The 17,969-nt window shown below is 36.2% G+C and overlaps 1 protein-coding gene across 2 annotated transcripts in view; it reads right to left on the reverse strand.

Annotated features, from left to right (window-relative positions):
* LOC150084315 (fibronectin type-III domain-containing protein 3A-like) overlaps window positions 1–14,345 on the reverse strand; it is a 441,928-nt gene extending 427,583 nt beyond the window's left edge. For both annotated transcript variants that reach the window (XM_090375975.1, XM_090375974.1), the window contains exon 1: window positions 13,430–14,345. In XM_090375975.1, the coding sequence (XP_090232101.1) occupies window positions 13,430–13,562 (133 nt within the window). In that variant the 5' untranslated portion in view covers window positions 13,563–14,345. The remainder of the gene's footprint in view (window positions 1–13,429) is intronic.
* Between the last annotated feature and the right edge of the window lie 3,624 nt (window positions 14,346–17,969).

Below are 17,969 nucleotides of genomic sequence, written 5' to 3' on the forward strand. Positions count from 1 at the left end.
TGGTCACATGAATCGGGCAGCTGTACATTATTTTCTTGAAAAGGGCATTTTCACTGCTTTAAATTATTATTATATAAACTCGATTGATTACAGAACAGTATATACAAGAGATGAGCCTTCATTTTAAAAACACCTCAAATATCTGTGTGTATGTGTATGCAGGGACATTACTGGAGTACAGCCATATGCAGGGGAGTTCATAGGGAATGTGGTGCCCAAGTGCAAATTGCAATTTTGCACCCCACTTTAAAATTTTCTTCATATGTGTATGTAAGTTTCAGGATGTCATAATTTACAATAGGAGCACAGTTTTCTACCTCACAACCAAGTACACTTGTTCCATGTGACATTACCAGTATACAAACCTTACTATAATATATAGTTGGTTTAAGAAAACAAAGAACTGTCTTCTTTTATACTACAAGTGGATATGCATATTAATTGATTTAGTAATAATTCACAAAACTGAGTTAGTTTTTTTATTAACTTGCAATAAATTTCGGTATACTTCTACAGCAAGAAAATCAAATACTGTATTGAAGATATCTTCAGTGCTATCAAATAAACAAAGTGAGTTCATGCAGCACGATGTACATTAGATATTCAGAAGTTCCCAAACTTCTATTAAGATACTACTGGGGCTGACTGGATACAACTGCAACATTCATAAGCAGTAATAATTATCTGAATGAAGTGTTTCTCCAGCACATCTCTTTAAGAACAACTGTAATCCCTTAGGGTGTCATGGCATCCATTTTAGGACTCACCTTATATTGACACCGCTAAAATTTTTCATACTGAAAGGCTATATTTCTTAACCTACTGGAAATAACTATATACAATATCAGCCAAAAGTTAAGATACAGGATAATTTAACTTCAATTTATGTGATATACATAAAAAATTGTTTATATGATAATTATGTTTTATGTGGCATTATTGTTTATGTGATAAACATAAAAAACAAATACCGATATATCTTTAGTAGTTACTAAAAGGCATAGGAAATTTATGTTTAAAAATATTTTTAAAATTTAAAACTGTGACATCCTAGATTTCTTTTTCTATCATTCATATTTTTTCAGGCTTTTTTTTTTTTTAATTATTCTTTAAGTTTTGATTATTTTGTTGGTACACATATGGGATTAGCCACCCAAGGAGATGTCACAATCTGCAATAATCTTGGTTTTAAGACAAATCCCTCCATTCCACACAGTTAAGTGTAATTCTATAGTCTTATGTACACTGCCAGATATAAGCAGTCATCAAAAGTAACTGTTTGATATGACCTACACACTGGTAGATTCATAACGATTTTTATTTCACACTATTATTTCACATTTTTATTCTGCTAACACATCAAAAAATATCCTAATTCTTAATATTTCTATTCTCTTAACCAATATATTTTTTCTCCTTTCTAGAAGTTTATTCTTCCATTATTATAACATTTGTTCCAGAAACTCATTCTCCTCCACTTTCTTATAAATCTTAACTCCAACTCTTCACGTCTACCACGAATTTCTAAGCATCCTTCACAAACTTCTTCCACTATACGAAATAATCTGATATTTGTGTAATATTTCTTCTAATAGTACTGTATATGAAGGTTAAATTTTTTTTAATAAATAAAATTAAATAAATAGAAATATTTCATATCATCACAACATTTAGTCTAATTACAAATTTAAACATTAGGTTTTAAAAACAGGAAAAAAACAAAAAACTTATTTTAGTGTACAGCAAAAATTGTGCTAATCTGGTATAATTATAACTGGTGAAAAATTTTCATGAATAGAGCTATTGTACTTTTATGTTAAAGCCTACAACCTGACTAAGCTTTCATGCCCTTTCAATGTTCCAAATTCTAAGTGTGACTTTGATCCACTTGATTGTAATGCAAAAATATTTGCTAACACTAATCACCTAATACATATGGTTCACTACAACTCAAATACCAGCTAATCCTAATCACTTTGCCTAACACCCTTGATCTTTCATTGCCAGTAGCACTACCAACTACTCAGCATATGATGTCTTTAAATGTCTCAATTTTTCTTTCTCACATTTACTCTCAACTTGCATTCTTTGGTAGCAAAATTATGCCAAACAAAATGATTGATACAATGTCTATCAACATTTTATTTGGCTGCACCAGTGTTTTAAAACTCTTCAAACTAAAAATGATTAACTGCAATACTATAACTGTTTTCATTCCTTTAAGTGACCAAAATGTATTAAAGGCATTCATCTTCTGCCTTGTTAAATTTCACAGTAGTTCAAAAAAGATATTACAATACTATTGAATATTCCTTTTCTCCCTTACTAAAGCTGAATAGTTGAAAATAAGTTAAATCCAAACTGTATTCTATTTAAATAGTTAAAAAGCAGAAAGCTTTCCTCCTGTTCAAATAGCAGTACACAGTACTGGTCTCATGAGCATGTTGATCTATTATTAAAAGTTACTAGCAGCAACTTCTAACCAAAGGTTCAACAAATGCTCTTTGTGGACTGTAATTAGTGGAGTCCCCGGGGGTTTGGTGCAGTGCCCATTGTTGTTTTCTGTATTTATTAATGACACTGATGACTGTATATCATGCTTAATATCCAAGTTTGCAGAAGATGATATCAAGATTGGCAGGGTGGTTAATGACAGTATGCAGTAGCATACTGTCATTATGACCTACACACTGATTAGAAAAGGGTCTAGAAAAGTTAGGCAGATGGACTGAGAAATGGTAATTGAAGTTGATAAATGCAAAGTACTGTACATGGGTAGCAGTAACCCAGAGTTATGTGCCAACTGTGTGGTGCGAAGCTCACAGTAGTAGAAAATGAAAAAGACCTGGGGGTAATTGTTCAGAAAGCTATGGAGTTCTGAGTAATGCAGACAGGCTGCCAGGATGGCACATGGAGGATTTGTCAATGATATAGAGGAATTTTGCTAGCAGGGATAAGGAGGTGATTATTAGATTGTATTAGGCAATAGTCAGGCTGCATACAGGTTCAGAGGCCTCCTTTTAGAATGGATGTAGGGCTGCTAGAGTGGGTACAGAGAAGGGCGTTGAGATTGGCGAGAGGAACGAAGAGGTGCTCTTACCAAGAAAGGCTTCAGTTCTGCAAATTGCAGCATCTGGAGACTAGGTACCTGCAAGACAATCTGATTGAGGTGTTCAAGGCTTTGAATACATTGAGCAAGCTCAATGCTGATGGAGATTTTTTCTCTTGCTCAGACTATGCACAAGCAGGCATAAATTCAAACTGAGGAAGAATGGTTGCAGAATAGATGTGAGCAAGTTTGCCTTTAGCCAATGGATGGTTGATTGCTGGAACAAACTTCTGTCTGATGTTGTAGAAGTGGATAGCTTGAATAAATTCAAGGAAGAACTACACAAACTGTTGTAGAGGATGAATAGGTGAAATGGCAGTTTTTTTTTTTTTTTGCTGATGCTGTACAGTATAAGCTTACTTTCTTGCATCATTTGTCACTACTAATACTAAATTTAGTCACCAGTCCGAAACTGGCAACTAAAAAGAAATTCCGCATGTCAACTGGTATCTTACAGGTAAATTTATCAGCCATAAGGTAGAGTGCAAGTTCTTTATTTTGCAACTGCTGTGGGCTGTATTTTGCTAAGGAGATGCATGACTATCAACATTTTTTCATTTGTATTTAATCAGGGGAAAAATAAACATTTGAAGCCTGTTCATTCATTCATGAAAACATTATAATGTTTATCTTAGAATTTGTTCACATGCATGATGGTTGTAGAGCTGATAATTTATCATCTGTTGTGTTTTTTTTTGTTTTTTTTTTTTAATTTGCATTCCTTCAAAATACTGTCAATAACCATTTAGCAGTTTTTATTTTTTTTTTCTGTTTTGAAAACTAACATTTAAATTCATAATTACACCAAATAAGTTGTTCCTATTACATGGTATCAAATATTTTTATTCAAATAATTTTATTTGTATAATTAAATTAATATATAAATAAAAGATAATTACAAAGAAGTTTAAAATCTTCATTTTCATAGCTGAATTATTGATGAACCTCCCGCTGTTGTAGCATGAATGATATCAACTGCTTTGGGAAGTCACCATTATATGAATTTAACATGCGGAAAACCATCCTCCTCATCCCATGCACAGTCTGTCCTGACCATCTTTACTTCAACCTCTTTTTTTTAATCTCCATTGTTATACTGCAATCATATCTAAAATCCAAGTTACCAACATCATAATTTTTCTGCAACTTCTGCATTGATAATCTTGATAAATCTCCTCCTACTATATATAACACAAATAACTCAGTGCCTGCTTCGATTTTTCTCTGAAAGACATTAGAATTATCTTAATACCAGTATATCACAGGATCATGATGATATTTCTTCAACTGCTCTTGAAGCCTACCGTCAGGGTATATCCATTGTAGCTAAACTATCTATTTAAAACCAGTGCATTTCTTGAACGATTAAAATTAAAAAATAAATAAAAGGAACAGAATGGGGGGCCAGAGAGGGAGGTGCCATAATGGTTACCTGTCTGAATTATTTTGTCCTATTACCCTTGAATCCCTTTCTAAATCAATAGTGAAAGCCATCTTGAAACATTCCATGTGATTAAAAACTGCAATCATAGCTACCAACAATATTAAACCCCACCATGAAACACCTAACTTGCATTGGAAAATCTGAATAGAAAAGTACAAAAAAACTTGAGCAGCTTCATGAATAGCTAGCCTTAAGCCAAAGTAAAGCCTAGTACTAATCCACGCAGTAACCACATAAACTTTATAAGGCAGGATCCATCATTTATATAAGTAATTTATATTATCGTATGATAACCTTTAAAAATAATTAAAATGAATAAGAATAATTAACTATTGTACTTTTAAACACCTTTCATATATAAGGATCAAGAAGAACATGCTCAACATAAAATAATCATACAAATTTGATACCGGGCAGCAATCTTCAACCTGAGATTTGCAAGTCAATTGATCCACTAATTAAATGCCAAAAAACATTTTGGAATGAATGAATTTTTTAAAAAATTAGGATACCAAAAAGCATAAGGCATAAAAAAAAAAAACTGCACACTGGGCACTAGCTGAGCTTTCTGTAAGGAAAATGTGATCCACAATCCTTAATCCACTGATGGAATTTTCCTATTATTCTGACCTACCCTCATTTATATAATAACCTCTAATGAGGAACTGTATATCATTTCATTGTAAGTCAAGACATACAATGAAAAGTTCTTTCTCGCATTTTGAAATTCTCTATAGGCTGATGAGAACGCAATGTTATGGTGAAGCTTTCAAAGTCATACTGGGAGAGCTGATTAATTCCATCAAGAACAATGGATGTCACCCAACTGTAATAAGCTGTAAGTTGGAGTTGATTGTTGCATATGACCTTCTTCACTGTTCCAGATAGGGATAATCAATTCTCCCAATATGACTTAAAAGTTCTTGCATTAAAAGAGATATTAAAGGGCTATATGCAGCTGTATAAATTTCCATTCAGTTCCATCTAGACTGCAATTAATGGTGACACTACTTCATATGACAACTATAAGCAAATACTGTATTAAAAAAAAAAAAAAACTGACAAAGTAACACTTGAAAACACTGAGAACAAACAAAAAATTTTTAGTAAAGAGAACTAAGAACAAGTAAAAGCAGTTCTATTCCACAATGAACAAAAAGAAGTAGAAAGTAAATTCGATAGGCCACTTGAAAGATCAAAGTGGTGGTATAAATGACAACCAAGCGAAAATGCCTGCCAAAGTTAATAGATATTTTGTAATCATCTTTATTATTGAAACCCCATTAGTGACACAGGGGAATAGTGAAGCTGAGTTGAACCACTAAAATTAGTGACATGATATCAGAGATACACCCATCTGAAAAAGCTACTAAGGCTGAGAGAGAGAGAGAGAGAGAGAGAGAGAGAGAGAGAGAGAGAGAGAGAGAGAGAGAGAGAGAGAGAGAGAGAGAGTGAAGCCACACATAGGATGGTGTACATCCAATTATACTGAAAAAGCAGCACCAACTACTAGTAACGTTAATGAGATAATTATCAGATTCAGGGATTATACTTTAAACTGGAGAAGTGCTAATTTACCAAAATCCATAAGAGAGGAGCCAAAGAAGTGATTGCCAATTATAGATTGGCTAGTGTGACTTATGGGGTTGGCAAGATTATGGAATCTATGGTTAAAGAGAAAATACAGGAGACTATCTCAACAAGAATAGTAACCTAAATGTGTCTGTCTCAGCATGATTTCGTGAAGGGGATCTCGCCTTACCGATCTGATAAATTACTATTACTGTATGAGGTTACAGAGCAGCAAGATGTGAGAAAGAACTTTTCATTGTATGTCGACTTTAGTAAGGATTTTGATACAGTTCCCCATTAGAGGTTATTATTATTAATCACATGGTGCAAGGAAGCCTGAAGCTTATGCTGCACCATCTAAAAAAAATTCCCTGAGTTAGCATTAGCATTAGTAGAGGCATTTGATGCAAGAAAGCAAGCTTATGCAGCATCAGCCAAAAAAAAAAATAAATAAAATAAAATAAATAAAAAATAACCACTTCCACTTCACCCCTCTGTTCGTTCGAAATACCTGTCCAGCTGAGCCTTAAACTTATTTAGGCTATCAACTTCCACGACAAGGGAAGGAAGTCTGTTCCACCAACCAACCACCCGCTGGCTAAAGGCAAATTTCCTCACGTCTATCCTACATCTGTCTTTCCTCAATTTGAATTTATGCCCTCTCAGGTGATTTTTCTGAGCAAGAGGAAGAATCCCATCAGCATTGAGCATGCTCAAACCATTCAAGGCTTTATACACCTCAATCAGATCACCTCGCTGGTGCCTAGTCTCCAGACACTGTAATTTGCAAAACTTAAGCCTTTCTTCGTAAGAGCACCCCTTTGTTCCAGTCACCAATCTTGTTGCTCTTCTCTGTACTCGTTCCAGCATCCCTACATCATTCTTGAAATGAGGCCTCCAGACCTGTATACAGTAAGACAGACAAGTAGAAAGGAATCATCAAGAAAGAAGAATGATGATATCCAGCTCAGGACCCTAGGTGTGACAAGCCCATACTCACCAGATGTGAATCCCTGGGGAAATATTATTAAATGAGGGTAGGTCAGGATTATAGGAAAACTCCATCAGTGGATTAAGGATTGGTTGGAGAATGGGAGACAGGGTGCTCATAAATCGGTATTCTTCAGAATGGACTGGAGTAGCAAGTGGAGGCCTCAGGGATCAGTGCTCACAGACCTATCTTGTTTCTTATCTTCCTAAATGATATTGATGATGGAATACAGGGAAGCTATCAAAGTTTACTGATGACTGAAAGGTTGGTTAATGATCTATGATTTATCAGAAATTTACAAGTAGAGAGAAGAGGTCAATTATCTGCAAGATAATGGTGCAACCACACTGGAAATATCATATCCGGGTCTGGAGACTGCATATAAATAAAGATATAGAATTTTCTGGAGAAGGTGCAAAGAAAGGCAACTAGATAGGTGAAGAGCACTATATATTATCCTTATGAGGAACATCTTATAAGATGCTGCCTTCAGAGCTTAGCAACTAGGCACTTAGAAGAAATTTTATTGTGGTGTACAAGGTCCTGGGGGGAGTAAATCAGTAAAAATCGTGAGGGAGCAACATTCTCACTGACAGAAACAACAAACCAGAGCGCACAGGTATAAAATCTTAGGAAAAAATAGCAGACTAAGCCTTATCTTTACCTTCAACGCAGCATGGTGTGGAACATTGGAATAAATTGCTTACAAGGGTGGCCAAGCAGAGAGTTTGGCAAAATTAAAGGAAGAATTGGATAGTCACTTATTGACAATGGGGATAACTAGGGTTCCCTAGGTGCTTAGCTTACAAGCACTGTAATTTAGTGTTACAGTGGCAAAAGATAAAAAAAAAAAAAAAAACTAGCCCCTCCTATATCACCTGTCCATCCCATCTAACAGTGTCTAGTTCTTCCTTGAATTTATTCAAACTATCCACCTCTACAACACAAGATGGGAATTTGTTAAACAATCAACCACCCAATGGCTGAAGGCAAATTATCACATCTACCCTGCAACCATCCAGCCTCAGTTTGAATTTATGATCCTCATAGGTGTAATCTGAACAAGGATTTCATTAGCACTGAGCTTACTCAATCCATTCAAAATCTCAAACACCTCAATCAGATCTCATTCCAGACACTGCAATTTGCAGAATTGATGCCATTCCTGGTAAGAGTAACCTTTTGTTTCTCTAACTAATCTCATTACTATGCTCTGCATTCATTCCAACAGAAGATGGCCTCCCTAAAATGAGGTCCCCAAACCGTTTGCAGAACTGCAGTCTTTCACAGCAAGAGTTCCCTTTTTGTATCCTTGACTGATCTTGCTGCTCTTATCTACACTCATTCGAAGAGATCTGCATCCCTCTTAAGGTGAGGCTTATAGAGACCTGTAATGCAGTACCCTACAAAATGGACAAATTGCTGTATATCACTGACAAAACCTCATGAGCTGTCTTAGATGCCTGTCTGCACTGCTCAGAAGACCATGTCATACTGTACAATTACTCCTAGATTCTCCACCACCTCGAGCATGGTACCATCCAACTGGAATGTAATTACCTGGGATTACTGATGCAGTACTTTGCATTTATCAATGTTAAACTTCAAATTGTCAAATTCTCAGCTCACCTGACTAATTTTTAGCTCTCTAGGTCTTGTTACAGTAGCAAAGTCTTCATTCTTGTCATTAATCACCTTGCCAATCTTTGTATCATCTGCAAACTTAGACAGTAAGCTTGATATGCAGAGGTGTATTGCTAAAAAAAAAAAAAAAAAAAAAAAAAAAAAAAAAATAGTACCGGAACGCTTGTTCTCCAGAAGCCTATATGATAATGCCACATCGACTGTACAGTAACCGAATCAGATTTACGGTTCATAGAACAACCAGTTCTAGCATTCAGCTCATGACGAATTTATCTAACACATTGTACTTTAGTAAGAAACATTCAAATTTAATCGCAAAATTTATATTTTTGTTTTTAAATAAATCTATTAATTTTAAAGATTACTATTAATATATATTTTTAGTAGCAATGGGTAAAATAGACATTTCTCCCTCCCCTTTGATTATGCCATTGTTTCATAATATTAGGTGTATAAATTTAATGATTTTCTATTATGACATTTAGAAAAAAAAGTACCGGAACATCGTTCCGGTTCATTCCAGCCTGAATACACCACTGTTGATATGATTTCATCAATATAGTTAATAAATACACTGAAAGTAAGTGCACCAGCACCGAACTCCGAGGGCCACACAAATAACATTAGTCCAAGAAAAAGAGTTCCCCTTTATAACCACCTTCTATCACTCAACAGTTCCTTTATCCATACGAGTAAACTGCTCCTAATGCCACACTGCTCTACTTTGTAGAAGTCTTTCATGTTGGTGAACTTCCTGATTACAACACTGATATGCAATAAAAAACTAAATTTTCATTCATATACATAAAAATAACAAATCAAAAAAATTCCTAAATGAAACAGGAAAGAATTGTTTTCAAGGGGTAACTACCCTCCCCCTAACCATTGCAACTAGCTCCCAAAGTTTCATTTACTCAATGTATTACTTTGATTACCACAGCCTGGCCCAAAAATCAGTCATGTACATTTACAAACAATGATCACCAAACAGATTAACGTAACTTCATTAACAAATGATATTCAATTTGCAAAAAAAATAGTTGGTATATGTAATGTTAATACATAACCTAACCAATATACAAGATTAGTTTACAATTACAGTAATAATATACTAACTGCTGTATTAATAGTACAACTAGCCGAGCAGGCATCTGCTACAAAGTGTGTGAAATCAGCATTTATAGGTATTATGATCAATATCACATGCTACCGATAAGAATATTTTTTATTTTGATTAGCAGGATGTGCAACTTGTGAATATCCATGTTCAAGTTCTAAACAAAATGATGCATCTTTTTAAAGCTTTTTTTTTAGATTTTAGTTAAGATTCATGTGTGATGAAATTTTATAACAAGGACTTTGCAAGTGCAAGTCCATAAATGACAAGAGTGAATAAAATTTAGAATATTTTAATAATTTCTTGTATAATGTAATATAAATTTCCAAAGAATCCATTTCCAAAAGTACAAACTTCCTGTCACATATGTTGGAAATGCTGCAGCAATCAGCAAATAACTGTTATTCGAATTTCGGATGTTTGCAACTTCTATTTACTTCCTACTCATCCCTTACATTTGACCTTGCAGATATAACTAAATTTGCAGTTAACATTTTCAATCGTCTTTTTATGAATCTTTATAAAACATTAAAAAGATCTTTCTTCTTGAATGCCAATTCTTCATACTAGAAAACTAAAACTGTTCAATCAGAATAATGCTTCCAACCTGCCCGACAGGTTTTAAAGGCAATTTAAAACTGTAGCCTTTTACATAATGATATTTTTTGTTAATTTCACCTCTAATTTACATACCTTTACTTAATCTGCTCTACCAGTGATGTAGCCAGGATTTTTTGTCAGCAGGTACATTCACAAAAAAGGCACCAATTGCCTAATGCTAAAAAAGTGCCACAATACCAGATTTCGGCAGTAGGGTGTACAATGTACCTGCTGACCCTACCCTGGCTACGCCACCGTGTTCTGCTACAGGTCTTATTCATAAAATTATTCACTTGTGTGAAATTAAAGACTGAGAAGGATATACAAGGCATTATGACCTTCTCAGACAAATAAAGACTGTTTAGAATATGTACAGCAACAAGAAACAAGTAAAACATTCCAGATGGGAGGTGTTTGCACATGGCTAGGTTTATTATATGAATGGCTTAACAAATACAGCTGCAATTAATTTTATTACCAAAATATTCATTTTAGACAAATTCTCAATTAGTATGATACCCAAGTAATATAACATGAAATAGTACAAAGGAAAAAAAAAAAAAACCCTTTCCTTTCTGCTAAATCAAGCAACATGGAGGTTAGTATTTTTTTTAAATTAGAAAATAACCTTTCCACCTCAACTAACGAAACAATTTAATAGACTTAACAATGGCTACAAACAGCCATGCTGGGGTGGGGGGGGGCAAGGCTAGCATGGATTGCTTCGTTCAAAGAAACAGAATTCCTACTACACAATTCAACTGAGTGGAACCATTTTTCTGCCTCACATTCATTCATGCCTGCTGATTGTGCTGTTAAAAAACTAAATATTTTGAGTAAGTATTAATTCATCTGCTCTAATTCCACCATAATGATGTATGTTTATTGACTCTTTCTTCACAATAATTAATACAAACATTGAGGTTCATGCAAATGTCATGAGATGTCCTACATACAATCAAGACTATGAGAGAGAGAGAGTTATTATAGTTGTCTATCTGTAATCAAATAGGTCCACATGCAAAAGGTGAACATGGAACACAGTGAGCCCAGGTGAAACCACACCTGCTGCACATTCAGATGATATGCCTGTTTGTGCAAATTCTACATGAAGTAGACCATGAAACAATCAAAGATTTTTGTTTTTTTACCTTGTGATAACAATGCCAACCATACATTGTTATTCAGATACTAGTAAAGCACTAATGAAAGTCAATTCCTAGACAAACATAACACTGATTAGTTGTATTAACGTTTCACAAAAAAAAAAATATCACCTATTCCAACAACTGTGAATTAATACAATCACTCAAATGGGGCAGTAATGCATGGTTTGTTCCATAAATCTCATTAGATGTTTAATGATCTCAGGTGTAGTATAAGGTCTTGAGACTTAAAAAAAAAAAAAAATTAGTGTTACACAAACAAAACTAAAACTGCCACCATTAATAAGGCAACGACCACTACCCACAGATGAACAGGAATGTATAGGTCATCACACTTGGCGACACACACATTCCTGTTCATCGTCGAACTGTTACACAAATAATACAATACATTTAGAGAATAAGTATTAACAGTAGTGGAAAATGATGCAAAGAAGCAAGCTTATACAACATCAACCAAAAAACCTATCCCTCCTCATTCCCTCTAATAATTTGTGTAATTCTTGCTTAAAATTATTCACATATTCACTTCCACACCATATGGAATTTGTTCCAACAATCTAAAAATAAAGTCTGAATTTTTGCTATGTGTAAAAGCATTACAACTATAACTTCGCATGTGTTGAGTATGACAAAGTTTCTTAATCTACAATGGTTCTCAAATCGTGGTCTAGTATTTTGAATGTCCAAAACTGGATTTCACCAGGATGAAAGACTGATTTCCAGCATCAAACTGAATTTGGCCAATAAATTCCATTACCTTCCTTCACCAATAAATTTTTTTTTTATCAAAATCCATAGAGCCAAGATACGCTGTTATGTATACTGATGGACAGACAGACGTACATGGGGGGGGGGGGGAATAGACACTACCGCATTGCTGAGATATGCAGCCTAAAAAAAAAAAAAAAAAAAGTATTACACTTGGTTAAATTTCGATATATGTGACCTATAAAGAAAGTAGTCTTACCAGTTTCACCAAGTGAAAACATCGAGATGCCCAAAACCAAACAACAAAAGGAGCAACGTTAATTTCATCTTCATTTGGAGCTTTAAAAATGGCATAAATTTTGTCCACTCACAGTTTAAAAGCTTGCCGCATTTAACGAAAAAATTTCTATGGTTTTATTGACGATTTGAATTCGTTTGATATATATACACACACATACACGTTTTTACTATTAACAAAACAGGATCGATCAGTAACGCTCTGATTCAACTGGGTCCAATTTTTATATTTATTACACTAATATATAACACTGCACTGTTCAATAATGAAACGGGGCCGGGCCAAGCATTAATTGAAGCGATTTCACTACTTCTACACCAGTTAACAAATGCCTTTTATTTCGTATTAAAACTTGAGACTGGATGTACATATTTCTTGAATGTATGAAAAATATTTATCCTAAGTAAATATACACTTAGTCTTATCTTTGGTGTAAAACAGAATAACTCAGGGGCAGTTTAGTTACTTCCCATAAAAATTATGATTCCAGTTTAATAAAATAATATTAAAAACTACTTTTCAATTAAGTCATTGGTAACATTTTATACGCAGCGGCTTAGCTATCCATTCCACCACCTACCACCTTTCCCCACCCACACAACTCACAAAAAAAAACATGTGTAATAAGAACATCCTATTACCGCTAATTAGGAAAAAGCATTTTATGATAAATGATTCCATGATTGCCAAAAGGAATGCAAATAGGTACTAGACAATCTTTAAAATTACCATATAGGTACGACTACCAGTAAGCAAACACTTGTATCTAAGCCTTACCGTGAAAGACGCATGGCAGGTGGGAGCACATATCCTGGACTCCGAAGCAAAACTCGGTATAAAACTCGGTACCTGATGTATACATCTCATTGCCGTTGGTCTCATAAAACCCAGCAACCATAGTAGTTAACATTGGCAGTTAAAAGAGGGCGGAGTACCTCTTGAGGCACACCAGACACAAAGACTCAGCGAACTGGCAGACAGGTCGAGAATTTCCTTTCTGCGCTGTTCCTTTTCGCTGCTGAATGTGAGCCGCTTGGTGCACGTAAATCTTCCGTAGAGGCAACTGTATCGATATCCACTGCTGATTTAATTTACACGAACGAAGAAACTGATTCACAGACACTGCACACAACAAAATTATTGTTGTTGTTTATAATCGAAAACACACAGCTAAGTGCTTTTTCCAGTTTTTATGCCACAAAATCAGGCCGTAACAGACTAGCTCCCTACCACTTAACGTACGGAGATACTGGGACGACGCAGCTACTCGCCAAAGGCGCCGCAGAACTGATAATACCACGAGGCTTATGGGGTCGTTGTCTTCTCCAAACCCGCATACAGGGGGGAAACTACTCGTTTCCTTGTTGCTAGGCTACTACCAAAACCCGGCGTATATATCTTACTTCACTCTTTAAAACACACGCACAAACTGTTGGTTTGATTGTTCAACTGAACGGTTCAGGAACAATCCACGTACTGTGAGACTGAACACAGTTATGGATGTTGAAAACTACACACTACGATGTAAGGCTTAACAAAATATAAAATTCAACTCGCGGCTTCTGCCACATTATAGACAACTTTTGGGCGGATCTTCCACATTTAGGCAGAAAAAGGGGTCAACACAAATATTACAAGCAAAAAATATACATAATAATTGCGATAATTCCAGAAAGATCCTGCCCGTCTAATTTCCACACTCTCAACTGACCCTGCCAGTTATCGCTTGTGAGACGGGGCATGGCAACGTTCCTTGTAGGCGGGCGATACTAGCGAACTCTAGTGGTTTTGACCCTACGCAGATGCTGCCAAGGCCATATTGTAGTTACTGCAGTTTGCAATTCCAGTACAGTGCATGAAGGCAGTGTGTTGTCACATATAATATGAGTTTTATTTCAGCTAAGAAGAAAAAACATCAAACTCTACATATTAAGTCAAATTTCATATGATGGAATAATCATTGCATTATAAATATCTAAGTTCAAAATTACTCTAGAAATGTAACAAAAAATACTTCACATCTATGGTGAAGGACCACACTTAAATATCTCTTAAATATATTTGCAATATTTACTGCTGTTATAAGCAGCGACGAAACTACAGAAAACTAATCCTCGCAGCAAAAATAAAGCATTAGTTCCTAAATAGGGGGTAATCAAATTAAAAAAAAAAAAAATATATATATATATATATATATATATGCATATATCTTGCTCAGCACCAGAAAAGAATCATTAAGTTTTAAAAGGGGGAAAAGAATCATCAAGCTTTAATCATAACGTAGCAGTAAAAAAAAAAAAAAAAAAGTAATAATAAATAAATAGCATTATTTTGTTTATAAAAGAGGAGGCTATAGTCCTTACGTGGGACCTCCCCTGTGAGCAATATATTGTAACTATATTTAATCAACTCTCTCTTTCAAATATGAAAATAGTTATTATTATTAGCCATATGGTGCAAGGAAGCCTGAGGCTTTTGCTGCACCAGCCAAAAACAAAATTTTTGAGTTACCACTTAATTATCCTCTGTGTGTGTGTGTGAGAGAGAGAGAGAGAGAGAGAGAGAGAGAGAGAGAGAGAGAGAGAGTTGTTGTTGTTGCTTGGGTTTTATTGGCGCATTAGCGACTAAGGCTATAATGCGCCACGAGAGAGAGAGAGAGAGAGGAATCGCCAAGAAAGAGAAGAATGATATCCAGCTCAGGACGCTGGGTGTGCCAAGCCCATACTCACCAGATGTGAGCCCCTGGGATTAATTTTAACCTAATCAGAACTATATGAAATACGAAGTATTGCAACAATATTGTAAAGCCTGGCTCCTTTCAGTTAAATGTTTAGATTTTGGGACAATACCTTCTCTTCTTTCTATTTACTGTTTTAAAGCACGCTAAATTTAAACTGACGCATGGACAAATTGCGTATGTTTCTAATATTCAACATCCTAAAATCTGAATTATAAGAAGTCATTTGCCGCTCAAAAACAACGAATTCTTTTAGCCACAACTTCAGCTAACTGCTCATCGAAATTTCAATATATTACGTAAAGGAAAATGGAAATTTAGTTTCTTTTTATAATCCGAGAAACTCAGGAAGCAAGAATGATTTTATAACTTTATTGTTACAAACAACTTAAACAACAGCATTCAATTAACAATCAGCCACACAGCGCTCTTGCAGGTACAACATTGCATATTAAGCACCACCCTCTCCACACAGGGTAGTAAAGGTCCGGATTCAAATCCCATCGTGTGGGGTGAAGAATTACTATTGACTTTTTTTAACCAGTAGTAAAGTCAGTCAATCTCAGTAGAGAACTGCAAAAACCTACGTTTCTTCCCGAAACGTTTTTCGTCCAGCACCCAGGCAAACTGATCACAGAACACACGCAATTTACAGATATAATATATACTTAGTCTGTATAAGTTTATAAATGATACAAAGGTTGGCAGGGTGGTTAGGGACAGTAATCAAGGTAAGCTACTGCAACAAGATCTAAAAAAATCAGGCAGATGTGCTGAGAAACGGCAGGCAGTTAGAGTTTAACATCTAAAAATGCAACATACTGCAGATGAGTAGCAAAAATCCCAGAATAAGGTACCAACTGCATTATATTACAGTCAGGGTACTGTAAAATGAAAAATAAAACTGGGGATAATTGTTCAGACAAATATGAGTAGCAGTAGTACTACACTATTGTGCAAAACGTAAGGACCAACACTATTTCTAAAGGTTACAATCACAAAATCAAACGAAACAGTGTATGGCGGTTTGCATAACTGTGGCCGTTCAGTAAAAAGCTGGTGCACATGCAAAAATTTGAATCGTGATGTGAGGGCTCACATAAACAGATAAAAGCAACAGTTATGTGCAAATTACCGAATGGCGAGACGATTGTTACAGACGTTCGATTGGTTTCATACAGTGCTACAGACAACGAAATGGCCAGTAGACAACATGTGGATGACTTTACCCGGGGTCGAATAATTGTGAAGCTCGAGGAAGGCCGAAGTGCGAGGAGTGTGGCTGCAGAGTTCGGTATTGCCCATAACATCGTCTCACGTGCGTGGTCGGAATTCAGAACGACAGTTACAGCTGTTCGAAGGACCAGTGGTGATCGTCCACGAAAACAAACGCCCAATGATGACGGCTATATATTCCTACAGACAAAGAGGAACCGACACCAGACAGCGGGATTCGTCGCAAACCAGCTGCACATGGCGCAGAATATGGCGGTTTACTGAAGCCAGGCGACTCCAGAAAGGTGGACTGTTTGCCCGACGACCAGTACGCTGTGTCCCTTTAACACCTGCCCATTGGAGACACCGTTTACAGTGGCGCATAGAACACAAGGACTGGACAGCAGCGCAATGGGGTCGAGAAGGCGGTCGAGGTGTTCTCGTCTGGGGAGGAGTTAACTTGAATGGGCGGAGATGGGGGAAACCTCTGGTGCCGTTTGACACTAAACACACTCTGGACGTACACAACTCCAGATACTGGAAGGTGGTACTGTAACCGGTGCACACTACTGTACTAAAGTAATCCTTCCCCATGTGCGTCTGTTCCGAGGTACCATTGGCCCCGAGTTCGTGCTTATGGATGATAACGCCACACCCCATCGCAATGCAGCTGTTGATATGCTTTTGGAAAGTGCGGACATTGTTCGAATAGATTGGCCTGCCCGTTCAACCGATCTAAATCCTATCGAACACATGTGGGACGTTCTGGGGAGACGCCCAGCGGCATGTCCACACCCACCAGAAAATGTTCATCAGCTGAAGATGGCGCTGACAGAGGAATGGACAATGTTACCGCAAGAACTTATCAACCATATTGTTCTAAGTATGTACAGGCGGTGCAAAGCCTGCATCGACATTAGGGGTGGCCATATCTCCTACTGAGGACCACCTCTTCCCTTTGTTCCATCTTTGGCAGTGATACATCTGTATCATGGCAGCCAGTGCTATGTTGCAATTTTTCAATAAAGTCCCTTTGTACCGTTTTGTTTCCGTTGTTGTGTCGGTGTTGTTTCCTTCATCATTTCTGTACCTCACGAGGTTCCAGTGGTGTGGTTTCCCCATATCCAGGCCACTCCTATGAGAAGCTACAGGTGAAAACCTGACTGGTCCTTTAGTTTTGCACACCAGTGTATTAGTACTGTTTTTTAGCTTATCAGCAACTTAGGTCGTATTGCACCGTATATAATATATCTGTAAATTGCATGTGTTTGTGTGGTCGATTTGTTTTCAGCTGGACGAATAACCCGAGTTTCTGGAAGGGAAAAAGCTATGCTACCTTCTTCTGAGGCCGACTAAATTAGCAAT

Source organism: Mastigoproctus giganteus, chromosome 6 (genome assembly GCF_048544385.1).
Source record: "Mastigoproctus giganteus isolate SK-2022 chromosome 6, ASM4854438v1, whole genome shotgun sequence".
In the NCBI taxonomy this organism is placed as follows: Eukaryota; Metazoa; Arthropoda; class Arachnida; order Uropygi; family Thelyphonidae; genus Mastigoproctus; species Mastigoproctus giganteus.